Consider the following 25,485-nt stretch of genomic DNA (forward strand, 5'->3'; position numbering starts at 1 on the left):
TACCACACAGTAGAGGCAACATCGACGGGCTCTATCTTAAATAGTTTATAACATAATTACCAGTATTTTTTATTTTATTTTAAATAAATTTGTAGCACTTATTTATGCTTTTTTAATATGTATAAAATCTTAAAAGCAGGGTCTCTGCATTGACCGATATATAAGCAGCTTTAACTCGTGTTTATGGCGACAGTCCTAGGATGCACGTTTGAAAAAAGGCAAGTTCAAATTTATACTTTGACAAATGTAGCTTATTATATATATATATATATATATATATATATATATATATATATATATATATATATATATATATATATATATATAAAATACATTTAAAATCAATGTTTTTAGAGAATTTTAAATAGCTTTCAAACCAGCACCATTTTTCTGTTTTTCAAATTGGGAGCACATGCACGTACTTCAGAGGATCCAACGAAAATGAGTTACTGGGTATTTAATATGAGAGTTTAATTTGTCAAATTACATTGTAATACTTTAAGTGCCATACAAATGATAAAGAGCACAGTTTATATATGCAGATTTATTTTGGTAGCAACAAATCAATATTGGCATCATTCGGCGTTGAATTCCAATATTTATCGCAATATTGTCTTCAGTATTACAATACAGATCCTCACAGTCCCAATATCCACCTCTAAAGGTCATGACGAGTTATTTTGCAGCTTCAATGCCCATCATTATTAAACCAATCTAGCAGTTTCAAATCTCCGCCTATTTCACTTGGTGTCAGTGCTCATTGGTTGATCAACAAGAGAAGCGACGTGAAAACAGCGGCACAGAGTAATCTTTTCTTTAGTGTGGAGGGGCAAGCTGAATCTGTGAAAGAACACTGCTGCACATTATTCATTGGAAGGCAAAAATCCACACCTGTGTCCCTGCCATAACTAGCTGATAGATATTAGAAATATGTATCACAACGTGTTTTGCCTTGCACCAATTTACCGCCTTGTAAAACGACAAGTGATGCGTGTGATACATAAACGCAGGATTTCGCACCCGAGTCAGAATCAGGATACAGATGCAGGTGTGCTTCACGCCTTCCATAACACTGGCCCAACTTGCAAGGTAAATGCTATGTACAGCGATCAACATTTTGTTTTGTTGCAATCCTATTTTCTGTTACGAGGAGAGTACTGATGAACGAAAACCAAAACGGTGAGGTTTTTTTTCTCTATACGCCCCGCTTTTCCACATTTATTTTTTGCAGAAAAGACAATCGTAAACCTCAGCTATTCCTTATGAAAATGTGTCTTGTTGCCACTTTGTTTACTTTGCAAAAACTACAATGGTAGGGTATTTAAAAAAATAAAGTGATGTCTACTTTGGTACTGTTTCTGCCTGAAATACACAATAATGTTTTATTTTATTTTAAGTACTGGTTGAAATCCTCTGCTTTTATAGTTAATGCAGTGGGGTAAAGTAAAGCGTACAGTATGTGTAACACTGACACAATCTCATCACATTTCCTCCTACTTGGCTTTCAGAAGCCTTAATGGAGTAGTTCATGGTAATTTATCTAAACAGAAACACAACAACAAAGCAGACAGAATATATTATTGTAGATAAGTAAGTTAAAATAAAATAACAGGCTATCAATGTGGCATAGCCAGGTTCTGTTGTAGGTGATTACCCAGGGTCTGGAAAGTGTGATTTCAGAGAATACTATGGAAATGAAAAAGGTCAAGTACCATCATTATTTTTTAGTGTCTGTTACATTAAAATAGAGGGGTATTTCAGCCTGTATTGCGCATTGTTTGACTTTAGCCCTTTTTGTATCATTTGTTCATAGTACAGTTGTTTTTTGATAACATCACCCCGGGTATCTTGAAACAAAAACCTCTCTCTACAGCAGTTTCTGTGTAGTGTAATACTTCTTAGTAATTGTCATTTAAGGTTTAACTTAGTGTTATATTACAGTATGACTGGGTGATACAAGTAGAGGGTACAAAGCTTTCAGTATTTTCAGCTTCTTTGGTGAATTGGTTATATTTTATTAGCAATGTTTTAAGGCTTATTTTGTATTACAAAATATTGTACATCTGTACATCTATACATCTTAGAAGTATTTATTAATTGGCACTCAAATTGTCTTTAATTTTTACGTGTAGGAAAAAAAAAAGAATAAACCACAGGTTTACTCCACCAGGCTGTGCACTTCAGTGCCTGCACATTTTTGTTGAATTTCAGCCCTGTGTATAACACTATGCTTTTCGGAACCCCACTAGTTGCTCTTTAAGGTGCTTTGACCGTGAGTTCAGGAGCTGCTCTTCAGTTCTATAGTACCTGTAATGAAGACAATAGCTATGGCTAAAAGTTTTGCATCTCCCTGTAGAGTTAATGCATTTTGCTTCATAAAGTGACAAAAATTGATGCAAAACCTTTGGCCATAGCTGTAGATCACTAAAGTGTCTTTAGTAAGTGCCAGCACCATCTAGTGCACAGATGTGCGTTGCCAGCAGACAAACTGGATTCAAAGTAGCAGATCACTAGTTGACACTGACTCTTCGTTCTATAAAGACACGTTGAAATTGCTAACTGATTTAAAGACAACATTGCCAGAACTGTCTTTGTGGAGTGTAAGCCAGCTGGACTGGTTCACAAGTTCTACAGCTTGATCAATTAAGCAGGCAGACATCTTTAGCAGTGACTGAGTATTGGGATTGCCTTGTGAAATGTGGAGATGTGCTGGGAACAGGGAGCCAGCAATGAGAAGGTGGTGCTAATGACTTCAAACACAACAGAAATGTGTCACAGCCAGAAAGGATGGCTGGACAGGGCCCAGCTAGCAGATATCACCCCTAATACACAGCTGGATTCGAGCCAGGCTGGGAAGAGCCAGGGATGCAGTGAGTGGCACAGAGCACACTGCACGGGGCAGAGAGAACCCCGTTTCCATGGGCACACTGTCAGAGTGGCACAGCACACACTGCATGGGGCAGAGCTGGCCCTGTTTCCATGGGGACACTGTCAGGCCTGTAAGATGACAGGGAATCAATTCAGGCTTTTGTTCTAATCGGCCCCAAAAATGAATACAGTTCAGGCTTTTGTTCTAATCGGCCCCAAAAATGAATACATTGTGAGTGATGGTTTGCAACATGAGATTTATATTTTCATGAGAATGACACGAGTCGTGGGGGAGTTGATATTGGAAGCAAATATTTAGGTAGAACCTCCTGGAATTTTGTCATTGTCCCTGGCATATTTTGTCTCTATACTTTCTAACTCTCATACAAATTTTTTGCCTGTTCTTAATACTTTATTTGCTGTGACTTCAAGTGTAACATCTGTCTCTTAACATCCCTCACACTGGGAACAAAGACGAAAGCATTACACCTTACAAGGTTATGTATGTTGCCATGTGGTGTTAAACTTTAAAAAACAAAACTTTAAAATAAATCATTTGACTTAACAACAGGTAGAAGTATGGTGCAAGCACGGTTTATGGAGCGAGCTGTTTAAGAGTTTAAAATCATCTTCCATCCTTAACCCTGTTTATTTATTTATTTTATTTTTAAATAGCATAATTGGCATACATTTAGGGCTTTGGGTGTCTTAATTACTTCAGATTAATTAAATATTAAAAACAATAATAATGCATGTACTGTACTATTCTTTGTACATACTATCATTCTCAACGAAAGTATCTGAGAGAATTTTATAAACGTTGTTATATTTGGAAAATACATTATTTATTTAAAATAAAGTTGTCCACAGCAACTATTTTTAAATGGCTATTCTGAGGCGTATGATAGATTTTGTAGATAGATACAATAAAATGACAGTCAGCAGCAGAGAGAAAGTGACTGTCAAGGGAAAGGCTGAGGGCTAATCCTGAAAAACATGCAGTTCACAAGAGTAACGATAGAGAATGGAAACGATTGCAGAGCCCTGGCAGAGAGTAAGGCAAAGGTGTGTGAACACACCTGAGTGAGAGTTAGAAAGTATAAAGACAAAATATGCCAGGGACAATGACAAAATTCCAGGAGGTTCTATCTAAATATTTGCTTCCAATATCAACTCCCCCACGACTCGTGTCATTCTCATGAAAATATAAATCTCATGTTGCAAACCATCACTCACAATGTTCCTGGATTTCCATGCAAATCATCAGCATTGATTGAGAACATTTTTTGTGACAGGAGCACTGGAGCTTGAGTTTGGTGAGAGTGACGTCTGCAAGAATGTCCAGCTACTGGACAGCACCTTTCCATTGGAACAGTGTGAAGCAGAAGTGTTAATGGCATGATGGCCACTAATCTATGAAGAATCAAGGGGCCGTGTTCCAGAATGTCAAAGGTTGACATTGGGTTGACCTTACCATAGACCCTGGCATGTTTCCTTGTTCATAATTTTACCAAAGATGTAACGATGAAGCGCTTTGAACAGCAAAAAGTAAAAACAAACTGTTGCTCTGCTGCTTGTACAGGTGGAGTTTGCAGAAAATGATATCGCTAGGTTCTAGAATGTAATTCATAGTGCTTACGTCTGTCATAAGCAGGTATTTTCACAGTTGTTACATGGATTGAGACGCGATACTACCATTCCATATGCTTTTGTCAGCGATTACCTTTCACATGACAAATAAGCAGTCTCTGTTTATTACTGCTATGTGTTAAACATGTCTAGCACCGCACACTGGGCTTTTTGTTTTTCCCGATGGTGCTGCATCACAGTTTAAGCAAACATATTTTATTTTGCAAACATAACATTAAATCAAGGATGAGTGCAGTGTTGATCATCTGGGCTGGAGCTTTGTGCAAGCTGTTACAGAAAGGATGCTGTGTTACAGAGTGTGGACTGCAGTTTAGGCAAAGAAAGCTACGGTGAACAGTGCCAGTGTATTTGCGGAGTGGGCTAAACTAGTGACAGTCAACATAAATGTTATTTTTATTCCAGCATTTGGACATCACGCCAACCAAACAGGATAGTTAGTCCAGTAGGCAAATGTTTTTTGGTTTGGCTGCTACTCTCCACTTGTAATCTGTTTGTTTGGGAAATCCATGGCTCTTGGATTTGTAATTCTGCAATTGGATTTGTGATCTGCACTGTATTTTCAAAGGGTTTAATGAGGCTGAACTACAATAAATGTGATTAAATATTTAGAAAGCATGCATTACACCGCTGACTGCTAACATGTACACAAGCACAAACTGCTTGGGATGTTCACAACTAAATGGACTTTTATTTTCTTAATCAAATTCAGTGGGATAATCATTCAGTAAACCATGTTGCCATTGTGCCAGTCATGGTCTATGACTGGTTGTGATGTGCAACCATGTTCAGAATCTCCATGGTCTGAAAAAGTTTTGCTTTGGTGCCATAGATCAAGCATGGTCTAGCAGTGGTTAATGCCAAGGGTCGACCATGTTACTACTGGAAGTATATGGTATAAGTATATAAAAAAATTCAAGGTGTTAGTGATTTAACGTGAAACAAATATCTGGAGGTTTCCAGGAATGTCCTGGTTGATCAAGACAAGCTCCCATAAATAATTCCTACAGAACATACAGTGTAAAAACAATATCAGTTAATTACAAACAGAAGAATGCACAAGTTTGACCTGACAACGTTTAGGGATCAATCGATACTAAAAAATGAGTCTGTCATGTTTTTATGTAACACTGAAATGTTTGTCTGCTTGGCTGATATCTCAGTAGATCCTGCAGCACTGACCTCCCTTCTCTGTCTCTCCTTCAGTCACTCTCACTCCCCTGGCTCCATGGCTGCAGCGGTGGGGAGCAGCGAGTGGTCCTGCGGCCGGTGCACCTTCCTGAATGCTGGTGGAGCGCCCCGCTGCTCCATCTGCGAGGCGCCCCGTCAGAAACCCGACCTCAACCACATCCTGCGTCTCAGCAGCACGGAGGAGCAGCCCTGGATCTGCCCTCGCTGCACTCTCAACAACCGCAATGGGTCTGGCGCCTGCACTGTCTGTGGCTTCGGACCTGGAGCCAGCCAGGGCCCCTCCCTGGGCACTCCAAATGGGATTCTCCCTCCACAAAACACCTCTACCTCTGCCACTCCCTCCAACTCCACCACCATCCTCCTGGAGCCCCGAGGGCAGGTACCTCCCAAAGAGGAGCTCCGAAGATCGGAGAGCAACGGAGAGACGAGTCCTGGAGACATGCTGCTTCTCTCTGGCTGGGCCTGCCCACGCTGCACCCTGCACAACACGCCTGTAGCCCTCTCCTGCTCTGCCTGTGGTGGGCCTCGCAAGCTTTCCCTCCCCAAAATCCCTCCCGAGGCTTTGGTAGTGCCGGAAGTCTTGACACCTGTGGTCGGATTCTCCACGGTCACCAACAGTGGAGGAGCGCTACTTATCGACCTGACTGATGAAGATTCCCCTCCCGCGGCAGTGCCTGAGGAGCCCCTTGAAACTCCACACACTGGTTCCTCAACTTCATCAGCCTTCACCCCCCTTTCCTCCCTCCTGCAGAACAACCCGGTCCCTCGAAGCCGCAGGGAAGTTCCTCCTCAAGGCCCACATCTGGAACGGCCCCCTAATCCAGCCCCCAGCCCTACCTCCCCTTCCACAACAGCTGTAACCATCTCCCAGTGGCCTCCCAAACCTCCTCCCACCAGCTCCAAGCCTCAGCAGCCACCCCCCCAGCAAGGGGAAACCTTCCAAGGCAAGCGGCTAAGTATCTTTGATGAGGAGGATATGCAGGTGTGTCCTTCCCTGCCTCCTCCCCCCTCTTCTGTCTCCTCCCTCTCTTCTTCCTCCACCTGGAAGTGCAGCTCCTGCTCCTTCAGTGGCTCCAAGTGCGAGACCTGCCGTTCCTCCCGGGTAGCCAGCGATTTGATCGACCTGACGGGGGAGTCTGTGCGGTTCACCCCCGCTAGCCCGTCCAGTCCAGACTTCAGCACCTGGTCCTGTTCCAAGTGTACCCTTCGCAACTCCACAGGGGCCCCCAAGTGCAGCGCCTGTGGGTCATCCAAACTATATGGCTTCCAGGACTACCAGCAGCGCTGCCCCCAATGCGGCTCAACGGGCGACGTCTGCAACTCCTGCCCTGGGACCAGCCAAGGCAAAGCAGGGCCCCGCAAACCTGCTCGGCTCTTCCCTTCCTCCTCGTCCTCGACCTCCCTAAACGCTCAGGAGAAGGCTGGTCAGTGGGCCTGCCCAGCCTGCACCCTGCTCAACGACTTGAAATCCAAACACTGCGCTGCCTGCCACACTGCTCAGCAGTACTTCACCCTGCGCAAGGGGGCCAAGCCCCTGAAGAGACGGGAGAGCATGCACGTGGAGGCGAGGCGGCAGAACGACGAGGGAGAGGCCAAGGAGCTCTTGGAGAACATTGTCGGGTTCTGCAGGGAGGTAGGTGTGGTTATAACAGTCCATTAAAACCTGTGTTCGAGAGTATGGTGTGTTCAAATGAAAACACATATTTGCTCTAACTTGTGTTTCTTTCAAATCTGCAAATTTGGGATGGTAGTGCTAAACAGGTTTATGGAATTATTTAGCTGCAAGCACTTTTAAGAAAGGTGATGTCTAGTGTGTGGAGAGCCCCACTGTGGCCGAGGGGAGTGGAGTGACAGGTTGATGTAATATTTTGTCAGACAGGGCTAAGGAATCCCTTTGTCTCCTGCTCTAATCCAGCTACATCCACACTACCTCTGAGTTGTGGATGAGAATGAGGCTTGCTTTGCTGTGCTGCCATGGAGAAAACTGTTTCTAACCACAATGTGGTATGCATTTAAAAAGATACATATACATATACATACATTTGTTTGGTTTATAATAGCATTAATACCTTCTGCAGAGGTCAGTCTCTGCAGGTAAGTGCCCTTACTGTCAACGATTGGAACTGAAATGAAACATACATATAAATTTATCAACCAAAATAAAATAGAAACGGTAATTGCACAGAATGTGTTTTAGTTCTAGTAAGAAATAGGAATAAGATATGGTGCTTGTTCTGTTGCTTTAACCTCTTACGCCCCCCCTTGTTCCGCAGGTGGAACATGGTACTGCAATTGCACATTATATTTAAAAAATCATCTCGATCATTTTTCGAATTCTCCATTTCACCACTGAGATATTCCCTTCGCAATGTGTCTAGTACCTCACGGTTCAAAAACAACTCCGATCGACTAGCTGTGCGTTTCACTGCTCTGGCCTTACATGTATCTGTTGATGGTGAAATCACATTGTAAGGGAGGTAACAAGCTGTCCAATAACACCTTGACTTTGTTTGTAGCCTAACCCTTTGAAGAGTAATTGATGTGCTTATGTAAACAAGACATATATTTGCAAGTGAGAGCGCAGTATTACGCACTTAGGATCAAGGTTTCTTACTGTTTTATGATCATTTTTCAATTTGTAAAATTTATAAAATTGAACGAAATGGCGAGCAGTGTTCCAAAGCATCCCAAAAGAAGTCGATTAAATCGTTTGGAAGTTTTGGAGGAGATGGATAATAGTGAGTGACGGCAAAAATGATCCAACTTTCTGGGTTGGAGAGCGCTGATTCAGCGTCCTTTGAAGCAGCATTTGAAGATGGATTGGAGCCTCTTCAGGATTTGTAAGTATAATGGATCCACACTACATACTATTATTATTGTGTAATTTTCAATATGCATTTTTACTGTAAATGGTATTAGAAAATGCAACCATTTGACTCTCAAGGGGCACGCAGAAATAACATTTTTTTTTAACAATTTTTATTGCATAGTAAAGAGCAACACCATGTCTCATCTGTGCTGTGCTGCTGTATCCGGTCCCTGATCTTTACGATGCAATACAAGTTGCAAGAAGTAATTGTTTCTTCCCGGCGGTCTTTTATTATTTTCTCATTGATGTTTATTGGTTTAGATTATTGCATGGGAGTGTTTAGCAAACTTTTTTATATTTCCATGATTACAAGGAGTGATGTTACTCACCTAGAGACAATGTAGGTTTCTTAGCCTTTCAAGATAAGCTGTCTGCCTGCTCCAACAATCATTCACTCAGCTCCTTTGTTTGCCACATATCAATCAAAGTAAAGATGAAAGGAACTGAGGTGTTTTCAGTCTGGCAGCCTGATTTAGAGCCGCAAAGGTGTCGGCAATCTCATTATTATTATTATTATTATTATTATTATTATTATTATTATTATTATTGTAGACATTTAGCAGACACCTTTATCCAATAATCAACACATATTCACCTGTCAGCAGTGCTTGAATGAGTGTAACCACTTTATTTTGAAAAAAAAAAAATCTCATTATTTTGCTTCTTGAAATTTACATACTTTCAAACAAGTGAGCAACAAAAATAGTCAGGTTCTAAAAATGCAGAGCTACAAAAAAATCTCAGTAGCAACATTCTCCTGCACAAACACACAGTTATGTGAGAGCAATGTGCCTGACAGTTGTGGCATATGAACTAAGAGTATTTGTCATGCATACTCATCATGGATACATTTCGGGCACCCCAAAGTGCTCCAAAAAGGCCACCTTTTGAATGAAATATTGGACAAATAAGTAAAAAAGAGGATTACAAAATCTAATTCATGTGGCAATGTATAGCATGTGAGGAGCCAGAAGGTAACTTCTCTTTTAGAACTTGCTGAAGAAACTAGTGTATGACTGGCCATAAAGATTTACACAATATTCATTTTTGGAGAGGTTTGGGGACCCTTGGGCCTAGCTTTGTAAAAACTCATGTAGAATTTGATCCCTTTATTCAATCAGTTTCACATTTTTATCCAGTGTAGTAGACATGTTGGGGAAGCATTGGAAAATAATCTGGCTCTTGAAAAGCGTTTCTTGTTTTTTTTTTTTTTTTCTGGATATCTCCTTCCAGTGTAGTACTGAGTAAGACTTATATCAAATCTGAGGTTTTAGTCCTAATGGCCAGGGGGGGTTACCTTGAATTCAAGCCTGTGCTGTCTATACTTTGGAAGATAATGTGATTTTTATTTAAGGCCATGGCCCTCCAGGCAGAAATTGCCTGTGGGAGGCTGGGGGTTTAACAGATTAATGTAGTTTGCCTTGAAATGAAGTAGCTTTATTACATGATAACTAAGCTATGATATAAAAACAAACAGAAACTTGGAATGACAAAGTGAAATTGGGTTTTAATGAAACTGAATAACAATTTGATAACAGTAATAGCACATCTTAAACTTGTACTGAAGTTGAACAATTCTGTAAAATACAATAGAATTAAGAAGTAAGCTCCCATGCTTTGCAATGTTAGGATGGTGAGGACTGGTTGGAGGATTTCTTGTTGGTCTGTCAGACAGCAGCAGTGTGGGTGTGAGTGTGTCTCTGTCGACTCAGCTGGAATTTCTCCTTCCTCTGGAGCAGACGACAATAACCACTTGAGTTTAACCTTGACTTGATTGCAGCTACACCAAATACCAGAGCATTCTTTTCAAACGGCACTAATCGTGTTTGGGAGCAAAACATTTCCTTACGCATTTTTAACGTGCAGTAAAAAAGAAATCTTGCTTGGTTCCCATATAAGTTTACTTTTCATCATATATCATTGTGTCTGTCTGCCTGGCACACTACATGGAAAACATGATAACTTGCTTGATTTTGTACAATCTGCACCAAACTTTTATCACACACACGTAGGGCCCTATGTACTAATATTGATTACTTGTTCATAAATGCTGGGAATTCGTAGCCTCTGGCCTTCATGGAATTTTTGCGTTCAATGTACTAAGCAGCTCAGGTTCATGAACAACTTTCTTAATTTCACTGCAAGGTCACAAACTACATAAATTACAGGTGATTATGCAGGAGAGATCGGAATTTGCATATCATTATAACTGGATTTGCAACACTGAAATTCATGATTTAGAACTTCCTTCTGGCAAGTGAACAGATAAAAGTGCCAGCAGTTGGCAAATATTGGCTCGAGCGATGGCATCTGCAGATTCAACTATACCACGGGCAAAAAATAAAAGGAAAACAAATTTTGACAGAGACGAAATTGACCTTTTAGTTAGTGAAATAAAAAAATAAAAAATTGGAATTATTGTTTAAGACTTTGCTTGGACAAAAAGCATTAATAAAAGAAACATGGAAAGAAATAACTAACTAAATTCACTGGGACACTAAGCGACAGACACTTGACATTCAAAGTAAATGGAAACAAAAAGTCAACACAAAACACCAAAGCCAACCAATTGTCCAATATCAAGCCAAGTACAAGGTTGTCCTGGAAGAAAATTTGCTTCCTTCTACTCTGACAATGTTCCCCTACTCTGAGGATTGTTTTTTCCAGCAGGACAATGCTCCATGCCACACAGCCAGGTCAATCAAGGTGTGGATGGAGGACCACCAGATCAAGACCCTGTCATGGCCAGCCCAATCTCCAGAACTGAACCCCATTGAAACCTCTGGAATGCGATCAAGAGGAAGATGGATGGTCACAAGCCATCAAACTAAGCTGAGCTGCTTGAATTTTTGCACCAGGAGTGGCATAAAGTCACCCAACGTCAATGTGAAAGACTGGCGGAGAGCATGCCAAGATTCATGAAAGCTGTGCTTGAAAATCAGGGGGGTTATTCCACCAAATATTGATTTCTGAACTCATCCTAAGTTGAAACATCAGTATTGTGTTGTTTAAAAATGAATCTGAACTTATTTTCTTTGCATTATTCGAGGTCTGACAACACTGCATCTTTTTTGTTATTTTGACCAGTTGTCATTTTCTGCAAATACATGCTCTAAATGACAATATTTTAATTTGGAATTTGGGAGAAATGTTGTCAGTAGTTTATAGAATAAAACAAAAATATTCATTTTACCCAAACACATACCTATACATAGTAAAACCAGAGAAACTGATAATTTTGCAGTGGTCCCTCAATTTTTTCCAGAGCTATATATATATTTTAATGCACTTAAAGTAATTATATACCTGGCAATCGTTAAGCAGGAGGTTTTAGCCAGTTAAATCTATGCTAGTGAAAGGCACATGTAAAATATCAGGCTCAAACTGCAGTCGTAAGTCAAGAGAAAGTTATAGTACATCAAGGTTAAGGGCGAACCTTTGATTTATTGTAATGAGATTTGTACATTTGCATACGGAAGTAGCGTAGTTTGAAAAGAACAGGCATAGCTAAACTATCGTTGCAGTGACGAAACTAAGTTACGGGAGACAAAGTGGCTTTAGTACATCGTGGGTATGTCTACGAATTCACAAAAACCTCTGAAAATGAAGATACAAATGAAAAATCAATGATACATAGAGTCCCAAGCCTCTTCTAGACATTTTGGTGTATTTTTGGTGTATAACAATAGGAATATTTATATCTTTCCTATACTGCTAAAGCATCCTGCAGCTTTGAGTGTAGTTATCATGCGAGAACGGCATACAGCTCTGCATTACTGATAAAATCAAAATTTTACTTTCACCGTCGTAAAATTTGTATCGACTCTTTATTCAATGAAGCTGCTTGAGGCAATGATGGTGTCATCGGCATTTTATTCAATGGTTCAGCACCTTCTTCATGCCCCCAAAATGGTAACTCCTGCCTTGCTAAATAGCAAGATTGTTGTGTTCAGCAATTTGTGTACGCAGTTCTCTCTTACCAAGAAGCTGAAGTTTTACATCTGTGGATATGTGACTGGGTGCTGTTGCGTGTGTTTTTACAGCCCATGGAAGATTTTTCAAATCACTGTAGCCCACAGAAATCCACAGGGAAGATAAATAGCCAGTTTGAAAAAGCAAATGAGGCCAGCAGAACAGCTTTTGCTTTTCAATACTTGCAGTCAACAATTTTTTTTTTTTTTTTTTTTTTTTTTTTGTACCATGAGCAGTTAAAGACAATTTTGTTTTGGTCCTCCCTGTTGAAGGTCCAGTTCAGGCTTTGGATGACCTTCGTTTTTTATTCTTATTTTTTCCCCCAATTGAAAGCAAGGACAATGGCGTATGAATTAAAAAGTATACAACGGCAGCCATTGTTCACTGAAAAAATATACAACTGCACACTGCATATGGATTTCGAAATGGAGTAGCCACACGTGACCAGTGTTAAGACATGTTAAGATTAAGTCTCTAATTAGGAGTGGTGGAGACTAGCCACAAACTTGTATTGTTTAGCTAGTGCACATACAGTAAAACTTGACAGAGAGTGATTGAAGGTGGAATACACACATAATCCCACCCAGAAAACTCAAATGGGTGGGATTCTGTCATGTTAGCATGATGTGAGGCTAAAAAAAATGATGGATTAAACTCTAGAGGCTAAGTGACGGTCGCAGATCAGTATGGTTTTGTTACTTTTACAAAATTACTACAGAGGCTAAGCCTACGAGCCTCTTATGACGAACTGCCACTGGCTGCCTAATAATAACTACACTAATATTGTCTTATTCATTGCTCTGCTAAATGCAATACAGTCAGTTGATTAAAAAGAGAGAGAGAATAGAAGTCCGCACCCCTTTCAAAATTTTCACCTTTTGTTGCCTTGAATTAAAATAGTTGTTTTTTTCATTTATCTACACATTATACCCCACAACTTCCAAGTGAAAAAAATATTCTAGAAAATTAATTAAAAATAAAAACTGAAATAACTTGGTTGGATAAGAGTCCACCCCCCTTGTAATAGCAATCTTAAATTAGCTCAGGTGTAACCAATCACCTTCAAAATCACACAGCAAATTAAGTGACCTGCACCTTATATTGTAGTGATTCACATGATTTCAGGATAAATTCAGCAGTTCCTGTAGGTTCCCTCTGCTGGGTAGTGCATTTCAAAGAAAAGACTCAACCATGAGCACCAAGGCGCTTTCAAAAGAATTCCAAGACGATTATTAGGAAGTGGAAGGTGTATGGCACCACCAAGACCCTGCCTAGATCAGGCCATCCCTCCAAACTGGATGACCGAGCAAGAAGGAGACTGATCAGAGAGGCTACCAAGAGGCCAATGGCAATTTTGCAAGAGCTACAGGCTTTTATGGCCAAGACTGGTCTGCATGTGACAACAATATCCCAAGCACTCCACAAGTCTGGCTTGTATGGTAGGGTGGCAAGAAGGAAGCCATTACTCAAGAAAGCCCATCTTGAATCCCGTTTTGTAGTATGCAAAGAAACACTCGGGAGATTCTGTGGCCATGTGGCAAAAAGTTTTGTGGTTTGACGAAACTAAAATGGAACTTTTTGGCCTAAATGCAAAGCATTGTGTTTGGCGTAAACGCAACACAGTGCATCACCCAAAGAACACCATGCCTACTGTGAAGCATGATGGTGGCAGCATCATGTTATGCAGATGTTTCTCATTGTCAGGGACTATCAGGATAGAAGGGAAAATGAATGGAGCAAAGTACAGCGAAGTCCTTGAGGAAAACCTGCTGCCCTCTGCAAGAAAGCTGAAACTGGGACGGAAGTTCACCTTTCAGCATGACAACAACCCAAAGCACACAGCCAAAGCTACACTGGAGTGGCTAAGGAACAAAAAGGTAAATGTCCTTGATTGTCCCAGTCAGAGCCCCGACCTAAATCCAATCGAATATTTGTGGCATGACTTGAAGAATGCTGTCCATCAATGCTACCCAAGGAACTTGACAGAGCTTGAAGAGTTTTGTAAAGAAGAATTGTCAAATATTGCCAAATCTTGGTGTGCAAAAACCTATCCCAACAGACTCACAGCTGTAATTGCAGCCAAAGGTGCTTCCACCAAGTATTAACTCAGGGGGATTGGAGACTTATCCAATTATGATCTTTCAGTTTTGTATTTTTAATATATAATTTTTTTTCTCAATAAAACCTTTTTTCCCCTTAACAGTGTGGAGTATGGTGTGTAGATAAGTGGGAAAAAAATTTAAATTTAATTGCATGAAACTCTGAGGCACTGACACAACAAAATGTGAAAAAAGTTCAAGGGGGTGTAGTGTGTGTGTGTGTGTGTGTGTGTGTGTGTGTGTGTGTGTGTGTGTGTGTGTATATATATATATATATATATATATATATATATATATATATATATATATATACACACACACACACACACAGAACCAGTCAAAAGTTTGAGTACACCTGTTTGAAACCAGGTTTTTCATGATTAGCTATGCTTTTAACTGTATAAACTTGTCTATAAACACTTAATATTTCATTATATGATACGTGTACTTATATAAGCTGATAATCATAAGTGAATTGCATTCAAAAATTACATTTTTAAATGAAAATGTATATCCTGTCAACTTCAATGAAATGGTCACCCAAAGCAAGGGGATTTCAGTCTGAAGCCCAAGTCAGTCAAGTCTGAAATGTGTATAACACGGTGTTAAAACACTGGCCTAAGTATAAAAGTGTCTTTGTTAGATGTTCTCTGAATTAACTAGCATGTTACCTAATTAACCTTTTGTCACCAATTATTGTTAACAGGTGAGGGTCCATGATTACTATAAATATAGGTAGCATAGGCACAAATTTGTCATTCCTGAATGTAAGGGAGCAGAAAATGGCAAAATACGCTCAGTTAAGCAAAGAAAAAAGACTAAGTCTGTAATTACTTTAAGAAATTAAGGTCAATCTTTAAGACAAATCACAAGAACTTTGCAAGTGTGTGTAACTGCTGTGGCCAAAACCATCAAACGATTTGAAGAAACTGGCACTCATGAGGAACGAACAAGGTCAGACAGGCCAAGGGTGCCCTCAGAATCAGAAAAAAAGTTAATTCGAGTCACAAGTCTGCAAAAACGGTGATTAACTGCCCCTGAAATACAAGCTCAGCTAAATGCAACCAGAAGTACAGGTGTTTCAACATCAACTGTTCAGAGGAGATTGTGTGAAGCGGGCCTAACTAAAAGAACTGCTGCAAAGAAACCATTGTTAAGAGTGCAGAATAAGAGGAAGAGACTTGCCTGGGCCAAAAACCACAGAAACTGGATGTTTGAGGAGTGGAAGTCGGTCTTATGAGTCAAAATTTGAACGGAAAGATTCTGGATGGGGATCTCAAGCACAATAGAAAGAAAGCAACGCTGATGTACACTGAAGTAAGCAGGGCTGAGTTGAGTGGGGGATGGAGGGGGGTGATTCTGGGACAGCAGAATCAGTCGAGCTCTCTTGAGGTGTTGTGGGCTAGTCGACGAAACACAGAGGATAGAAGGTGCCCACTTGGAGACCCCAGCGATGTACCCTACTTAGCTCAATCCAGATGGTTGTTATGCTGATGCTCTGGGGAGACCGCACTGGGTTGATCCCCAGAGCCAGCATCGCAGCCATTATGTGTGCTGATGCGCTGGGGAGGCAAAATAAGCTGATCCCTGGAGCCAGCATTACACTTCAGCCATCAACATCAGACGGAAGGATATCTACATCATTAGATGGAAAGAATCGCAAATGGATGGAGATGCAGATGGATCACATTAGTTTACTGTTAAACTACGTCTTGTTATTGTATCGTAGAAAAATCTAAAATCCATTTATACAACTTTCTTGAAGAGATCTGCGTTTCCCTTGTTTTTCTTTTGTATTTGTTTTGCTCTCATTAGTATCTATAGTAGACATTCATCTTATGGACTGTGGACTGCCCTTTAACTTCAAGAGAAATGTGTTGAATAGAATGCCTGCAAGGCTGACTGCAGTCTTACAGCTGGACTGGAAACTACCGTACGAGTCAAAATAGGCTGCAAACTTGTGCTTCGCAAGAACACTGACATTGCCACTGGTCTCGTCAATGGGATAATACCTGTGCCTTACCTACATTTTGTCCATGTGTCTTCCCAAAGCATACTCATTTGCGCCTGTGATGACGCCTCTCCCATTCCCTGCCTTTCTTTCTCTCTGTAGTAGTGTTTGTAAGGATAACCAAGAACTGTCTGTGTTGAGCACTTTCCTTGGTACATATGTGTCTCAGCATCTTTATTCTGGTTACAATGCAGCTGATAATTGAATGAGTATTTCAATGTAAAGTGGAGCGATGAATAAAAGAAGTTAGAAGCAAAAATTGTGTGAATGTTGGGCCCCAGCACCTTTCCAGTTGTGTGAATGTTGGGCCCCAGCACCTTTCCTATTGTGCCTGTTTGCTTGATGCTTAACAAGGTTGCCCCAATTGCTTCTCCCCACCACTAATCTTTTAGTAATTAAAAATCCATCCCACAGGTGCAGGAGAACCACAATTCTTATCAGTTTACTCCCAGTACAGAGTCACTGTGGGACAGTCATTCTTCATTGATTCTTATCAATTCACTCCCAGTACAGAGTCACTGTGGGATAGTCGTTCTTCATTGATTGTTATCGGTTCACTCCCAGTACTGGTAATAAATGTCCCACCTCCCAGTCATTCTGTTTTTACACTCCAGTGTGAATAAATAGACAGAAAGTGATCATGGAATTTCCATTTTCTATACAGTTTCTAACACATAATTAAACAATGCTCTCCATGTCTCCAAGCTCAGGAATGGTGTGAATCGGGAACACGCACTCATTTAATTTGCCTTCGAGTCTTTTAATTAATGAACAGCATCCATTCCAGTCTGTGGTTCAGTGATACCAATTGAGGAGACATTTTTCATTAAGGGGGCGAGGGTTATAGAAGAGTTGACCTCTGTTACAGTGAGGTACAGCTTAAGGGAGAGTTGAGGGCTCTGTTACAGTACAGAGGGGTACATACTGAAGGAGAGTTGGGGGCTCTGTTACAGTATAGAGGGGTACAGATTAAGGGAGAGTTGAGAGCTCTGTTACAGTATAGAGGGGTACATATTGAAGGAGAGTTGGGGGCTCTGTTACAGTATAGAGGTACAGTTTGAAGGAGAGTTGGGGGCTCTGTTACAGTATAGAGGTACAGTTTGAAGGAGAGTTGGGGGCTCTGTTACAGTATAGAGGTACAGTTTGAAGGAGAGTTGGGGGCTCTGTTACAGTATAGAGAGGTACAGTTTGAAGGAGAGTTGGGGCTCTGTTACAGTATAGAGAGGTACAGTTTGAAGGAGAGTTGGGGGCTCTGTTACAGTATAGAGAGGTACAGTTTGAAGGACAGTTGGGGGCTCTGTTACAGTATAGAGGGGTACAGATTGAAGTAGAGTTGGGAGCTGTTACAGTATAAAAGGATACAGATTGATCTAATTGGTTAGTCTGCATAAATACAGTTTTCTTATTGGCTGTTGTCACCTGTTCCCAGAATGCCGTGAACTTCGTTGATGACAGTTTCCCCCCTGGCCCACGCTCAGTGGGGTTTCCCGAGGGAGACAGTGTGCAGCAGCGCGTCAAGAAGTGGCTCCGCCCCCACGAGATCAACTGCAGTAATTTAAAGGGCCGCGGGTTCAAGTGGTCAGTGTTCTGCACGCCCCGCCCCTCTGACATCATGCAGGGGCTTCTGGGAAACTGCTGGTGAGTTTATGTGTTTTTTTTTTTTTTTTTTTTTTTTTTACTCAGTTCAGTTATCTGGCCCATCTGCTTTGCTCAATAAACTTTACCAGATGTTGAAAGGTCAAACTATCACATAATTTTTCAGGCCCAGCAATACTACACAGGAAAGATGCAGTTAGTTAATTAAAAAAAAAAAAAAAACAAAAAAAAACACATTAAAAATTAGAGCAACTCAATTTTGAATGATTTCAAACATCATAAAAAGGTCAGGGTTAAAAAGAATATATATATATATATATATATATATATATATATATTGCTCTATGTTCTTTTTAAAAGCAAGGAAAACCCAGAATGAAAGTGAAATAAAGAAAAGCATCACTTCATGTATATTATACGCTGTGTTTTCTATTCATTACAAAAAGCAATATAATGACAGTGTTAAGGAACAAGTCACTTCAATGGCATGCTTTACTTCCCCTTACTTTTTTAAGATATGTGCCGTCATTCCCACTGGTTCATGTTTCATTGAGTCATGTTACTCGGGACGGTGCTTTGAAATGTTTTGAAACGTTCTTGGAACTCCCAGGTAATAGATTTCCATGGTTACAGTTAGCGTCTCCTGGTCCCTTAGTGATGTCGCTCTAAAAATCCAAAAATATCAGGTTGTGTCAGTTATCTGATTGAACAGGCACAGTGCAGCCTGGACTAGGGGTGTGCAGAAACATATACTCGTATTCGTAATTGCCTTTAGGAAGTATTTATCGGCAGGTATTCAATAAATTCATTCATTAATGTGTTGATCTCAAAACAAGAAAAGCTGTCCTTCCCTCACCTTTGCAATTGAGTACCAATCAGTGGCAATTAACATCCGCACTGAGTGCTTTAAAAGCCGACTGGAAGATTATTATAATGGGGCGATAGCGTCGTTCTAGGTAAGAGCAGGGGTATTTTTAGGGGTATGTTTTCTCTGCCGTTTTCCAAATGGATCAGGACGACATTTAATATGCATTGTGTCCGTGTGACGCAGATTTTTTTTTTGTCCAGGTTTCGTGAAAATCCGTGCAGCAGTTTAAGTTACAGAATTATTTTTTTTTTTGTTCACTAAAATAACAAAAAATAAACGGCTGCATATTTAAACACCATATCTGGCAGGCAGATAGTAATAAATGACTAGGAGTGACTTATTTTGGAACTGAAAAAATGTATAAAATATTTAGTGGGTTATTTTGATTTTTCTTTGCTCATGCATGGTTTATTTTTTACTAACTCAAAAGTTGCACATGTGCAGTTGGGCTCCACCACCAACAGTAAATTAGTGGGTATTCGTCAGTTTAATCATTCTCTGTGGGTAATTTAATTTGAATTGCTTAGATTACTTATGTCTTGTGGATCCTGACTTTATCCATTAATTTTTGTACGATTTATTTACAAAATGTAATGCTCCCGACCTTAAGTCAGTCTGTGAAGCTAAAACCCAGATGCAGTACCATGATTGACAGCGCTATCTCCAATGGGGACTCCACCAGTTGATGTAGCTACAAATGAAATTGTACCTCATTAAATATTTACAGCCAAGACATAAAACAGAAGTATAAAAGATCTATATTCATAATATTAATATATTGTGTACCATAACATATTACAAACAATATAATGTGCATGATAATTAATATTACCAAATGTTTGAGGGTTTGTTTCAGAAAAAAAACAATCATGTACTAAATTGCTCACAAACAATTCTGGACTGGATCATTTCTGCTCATTTACCCTCCTTCCATGTGAACTGTGAGGCACAGTGCATACAGTATAGTGCTGACTACTCTAGGGTAGCTGCATTTGAACAAAAAAAAAAGTAAACTCAGCGCTTACATGTCTTTTTCTGGGGTTTTTTTGTGTATGTGATTTACCCCAGCGTTTTGTTTATGCAGTTGCAAGTACTGCTCCTAATGATGCCATTTGAATCAGTGTACATTTTAAATAAGATAGAAATATAAATACATGTATCAGTATATTCATGTTGTTATTAATAATCAATCAGATAGCTAGCCTAATATAAACATAACCAAAGTATTCATGTTTTTAAAACTCGTTAAAAATGTTGTGTATAAGGTACCTAAAATGTGGTCCTACTTAGGAGTGTTTGTTATAATAGTAGAGAACATTTCTTACATAAAACCTAAGAGTTGTACCACAAATAAAAAAAGAAATAGCAAACCAAAAACGTCCTTTAAGGTGTACAGAGAGGACTATAATCTACATGGAGGGATCTACTTCCCATTGCATGTAAATATCATGTTTTAAAATCAGATATTAAACAACTGACAATTCCGCCACCACTGCGCCCTTACTTGACAAAGCTTGATATGTTCTGACAACGCTTTCCAGCACACACTGCTTCACTGGTACAGTAGCCGAGTTCACTTCAGACAACATGTGAAGTCACCAGTTGGTTGCTGAGGAAGTTCTCTGAAACAGCCTAATACACATCCTTTAGAAGTTTAGAAGAGTCGCTGTCATAAATTGATAAGAAAGGGCTATAAAGTTCTTGGATTGATTGGTTGGATAATGCTTGTGTAACATATTATTTGTCTCCTGTCAATGATCTAATTACTACAGAACCCCTGAAGGGACATGATATAAATTATAAAGGGAGGCTGCTATCTCGTCAGCATGTGATGGTACAGTAAGATGCCCATGAGATAGTAGCCTCCTATTACTTTTTGCACTGTGTACTTTTAGTGGTTCCATACATTACTATGCCACACATGCATCAAATGTATTTTCCAGCATATCAAACACATGCTTTTGTGTCCTTCAGAAACAAAACCAAAATCCACAAAATGAAAGAAAAAATCTGAAATTGTTGACAGTTGTAAATACTTGAAACTTGGAAATGCACACAATAAATAACTTGTCTCAATCCAGATGTGTTCATATTCCAACTATTCTAATTAACTTTTTCAATATAATTCTATATGAAAACAACCATGCTTGTTCTGGTTTTAGACTGACCTCACCTGCCCAGGGGTGACTACACATGTTGTCTGAAGTGAACTCACCTGCTGTACCAGTGAAGCAGTGTGTGCTGGAAAGCCTTGTAGGAACATGGGGCAGGTAAGGGTGCAGTGGCAGCCTTACCTGACAATTTCCCGTCTTTTTCTGAATTGTCAGCTTTTACTGTGTTTTAATTTTCTTCTCATCTGGGACGCTGACATTGTTACTAATGTACTGGCATACAGAGGCCATAAATTGACAGAGAGAAAAAAATTGCTTTCAGTCTGTTTGTAAAACATTGATTGGTACTCAGTTGTAAAGGTGAGGGTAAGACAGATGTTCTTGTTTTGAAATCAACACATTGAGGGGATTTATTGAATACCTGCCGATTTTTAAATAATTCTTAAAGGCAATTACGAGTACAAGCGTCAGCACAGCCCTACTGGACAGACTGTATAAACATGGTGTTATAATAACACAAATTACATTGATGCATCTAGGCATTGTCGGAATAAACCTGCAGTAAAAATAGCAGAGGCTCCTCTTCAGAATACAAAGCAGGTTCAGTGGGGAGTCAAACTAAAGGGACATGACTGGTAGCTGTGGAAATTCACTAAACACAATGAGAAATAAAGCCCTGGCAACTTTGGTAAGTTGTTGGGTTTTTCAAAACAACTCACAGCACTTTCCCCAAGTCAAAAAAAAGTAAAACGGGTCTGCCTGGATAAGTTAATAAATGCATTATTGATTCTCTTGTTCTGCTGCTTAAAAAGTGCTTTTGTTTGCTGCTGCGAAAACCAAAGAAAGGAGACAGAGAATTTCAATATAGAAGGGTGCAATATCTCAGTTCTGTTTCTTGTTTAGCTCCAGGGAAGTTATCCACTGTATACAGCACTCGCATTACCCAGCTGCATTCATTAAAAGTCAGATCTGTTTTCGCCATTAAGGATTCTAAATATACTTCAGCCTTTTTTTTTTTTTATGCAATATTTATGAAAGCTGCTAGCAAAAAGGAAATGGAGTCGTAATGCACCGTGCTAAGAGATTGGTTTTTTAAATAAAGTGAATTGAGTGCATCATCGCTTGGGGGAGGAAATTCAATTATACAGGATGCACTTGTATGTTCAAAAATATTATTGTCACAGCCCCAAATTATTATTACAGTAAACTATATTAAATGCATAGTATAACCATGGGAAAAGCATGGGAAAACCACAAGTCACCATAGTAAACTTTTGTAAGAGTTATTAGTAGAGGCAGTCCAAATCTGCAGATAACAGAAATCGTGGAATTTTCAGGCTCCCACAGAATTCAGAGTCTTCCACAGATTCGCCATATTCTGCAGCTACATCGTCATCGTAATTCTCATTCTGATAATATATAACTTAGTTGTTTGGTTTTAGTTTTGTTAACTTAACAGATATTCTGTCTCCTTCAAAATGTAGTTAATTAGACTGGAGTTATATAGCCCAATAAGAAGTCTCATGTGATGACAGTTTGTAAAGGTTTTGCAGCAAAAAGGCTTGATCAGTTAAATTGGAAGTACTTAACCCATAAATTGTTTGATATGATTATGTTTATTTGATTTGCATATTTATAAGCCATTGTTAATACAAATACTAACACAAATGCTCCACAGAACACTCCACAGATATTTACTGAAAATGTCCACAGTTTTGTGCATATATTCCTGCAGATTTGGACTGCCTCTATTTATGAGGTAAAACAGAATGGCACACTGCACCTTTTCAGATATAAAACAAGCCTTACAATAATGCCAATATAATAAACAAGAGGAAATATGAGAGAATATGTATGGTCTGTGTACGCCCTGTGTGGTGCTCTGTGTCAGTCCTGTGCATTCTGTGCGGTGCTCTGTGTGAGTCCTGTGCAGTGCTCTGTGTGAGTCCTGTGCGAGTCCTGTGCGGTGCTCTGTGCGAGTCCTGTGCGGTGCTCTGTGTGAGTCCTGTGCGAGTCCTGTGCGGTGCTCTGTGCGAGTCCTGTGCGGTGCTCTGTGCGAGTCCTGTGCGGTGCTCTGTGCGAGTCCTGTGCGGTGCTCTGTGCGAGTCCTGTGCGGTGCTCTGTGTGAGTCCTGTGTACTCCCTGTGTGGTGCTCTGTGTGAGTCCTGTGTACTCCCTGTGCAGTGCTCTGTGTGAGTCCTGTGTGGTGCTCTGTGTGAGTCCTGTGTACTCCTTGTGTGGTGCTCTGTGCGAGTCCTGTGCGGTGCTCTGTGCGAGTCCTGTGCACTCCCTGTGCAGTGCTCTGTGTGAGTCCTGTGTGGTGCTCTGTGCGAGTCCTGTGCGGTGCTCTGTGTGAGTCCTGTGCACTCCCTGTGCAGTGCTCTGTGTGAGTCCTGTGTGGTGCTCTGTGTGAGTCCTGTGCGGTGCTCTGTGTGAGTCCTGTGTTCCTTTGCTTGGTTTCACAGGTTCCTCAGTGCGCTGGCTGTGCTGGCAGAGAGACCCGAACTGGTTGAGAGGGTGATGATCACTCGTGTGGTCTGCTCTGAAGGGGCGTACCAGGTGAGGCTGTGCAAGGACGGCACCTGGATCACTGTGCTGGTGGACGACATGCTGCCCTGCGACGAGTACGGGTACCTCCTCTTCTCCCAGGTGAGCGAGAGATTTCAATGGATACCCATAGTGATATCATTTTGCTAATGTACATATGACATCTATTACCAATTAACCTCAATCAGAAGCCTAGTTTACTAAATATCACTGAATAGATCTAAGCAAAACATTTTTGCTTTATTTTTTATTTTTTTGACTGTTCCTCTGATCATTTTTCTGTGCTTCTTATATAAATTACTGAAAGTATATATATGTATATTTTTTTTTACATTTTCAAAGTGAATTTTAAGGTGCTTTCACCTGAGTTCAAGAGATGCTCTTCAGTTTTAGTTGCCTGCCATAAATATGTTTAACTTTTATATGTGTTTATCAGGGTAAGCCATCTAATGATCTGTACCTTTGGATGAAGTACTTGTTTGTTTTGCGATATACTGAGGAAGGCAGTTTGCCGAAACACGTCTGCAGCTCCGTTCTGAATAGGGGTGCATACAAAAGAGTCATTTTTAATCAAAAATGAAATAATAAAGGAATATTAATTGTACTTTTAAGTGCTTCGGATTGTTTTTTTAGTGGAGAGTGGGGGTCGTTCTTTATCACTTATTTGTTTTGCTGCCAGTACATGGCTGTGCACTGGATGGTGCTCGCATTCACAAATATAAAGATTGGCTGATCTAGCCTACATTACATGTGTCTGTGGCAGGCACCTGAACACAGACTTCTCAAAAAATGAAAAATACACAGTATTCGAGTCATTGCAGTAAGGCACTAGGAATGATTGCAAACATTATGAAAAGGTAAGAAGCAGAAATGTGGTGTAAAACAACAACCCTCAGGCCAGAGTGGAGTTCCTGTGAGATCTGGCTTCACAGTGGAGGAGGGTGGTTTGGGATAAAAGGAAGTTGTGATTAGATGGGAGGCAAGGTTCAGAGCTGCAGTCCTCGTTTACAGTTTGAGACTGTTGTTGTTTTTAGGCCCAGAGGAAGCAGCTGTGGGTGGCTCTCATCGAGAAGGCTCTGGCCAAGCTCCATGGCTCCTACTTTGCACTACAGGCTGGCCGGGCCATTGAGGGTCTGGCCACCCTGACCGGAGCCCCCTGTGACAGCCTCATGCTACAGGTCAGCTCCACAAACCCACGAGAGGAGCCCATCGACACAGACCTCATCTGGGCAAAGATGCTGAGCTCCAAGGAGGCAGGGTGAGTCTGGGAGAGAGAGGAGGCAAACCCTCTGTCAGCACACTTCAAACTGCTCTTTTATCTCACAGGAGACTCAGGTACCTGGGTGAAGAAATACAACCTTTTGTTGGCCCTTGTTATAGACAACATGCATTATCTTTACTGAAGAAGCAGCGCACTAGAGATACAAAGTACAAATCTGATCCAGATTCACACTTTCTTTGTTTTTTAAAATTAGTGCATTTTTAAAACTGCTTTTATAGCTGGCATCCAAAAAATAAAACCCCTTATCTCGACAGTTTAGCGCGCCTTGATGACATTCTGTTTTTGTAATGTTGATTTTTTTTCACATATGCAATATGTGATTTCACCTCTGTGTGTAATGTAATAGCAAGGTAAAATGTTGCAGTAGATGAGAATGAATGCGACTGCAGGTTTCGTTTCAAGTACAAAATGTAACCATTACCGA

At 40.4% G+C, this 25,485-nt stretch overlaps 1 protein-coding gene across 1 annotated transcript in view; it reads left to right on the forward strand.

Moving 5' to 3' along the window:
- LOC121330984 (calpain-15-like) overlaps nt 1-25,485 on the forward strand; it is a 78,952-nt gene that overhangs the window by 35,266 nt on the left and 18,201 nt on the right. Inside the window, exons 2-5 of the mRNA XM_041278042.1 lie at nt 5,722-7,339; nt 18,087-18,295; nt 23,698-23,881; nt 24,814-25,037. Coding sequence (XP_041133976.1) covers nt 5,722-7,339; nt 18,087-18,295; nt 23,698-23,881; nt 24,814-25,037 — 2,235 coding nt within the window. The remainder of the gene's footprint in view (nt 1-5,721; nt 7,340-18,086; nt 18,296-23,697; nt 23,882-24,813; nt 25,038-25,485) is intronic.

This window comes from Polyodon spathula, chromosome 18 (genome assembly GCF_017654505.1).
Source record: "Polyodon spathula isolate WHYD16114869_AA chromosome 18, ASM1765450v1, whole genome shotgun sequence".
Classification (NCBI taxonomy): Eukaryota; Metazoa; Chordata; class Actinopteri; order Acipenseriformes; family Polyodontidae; genus Polyodon; species Polyodon spathula.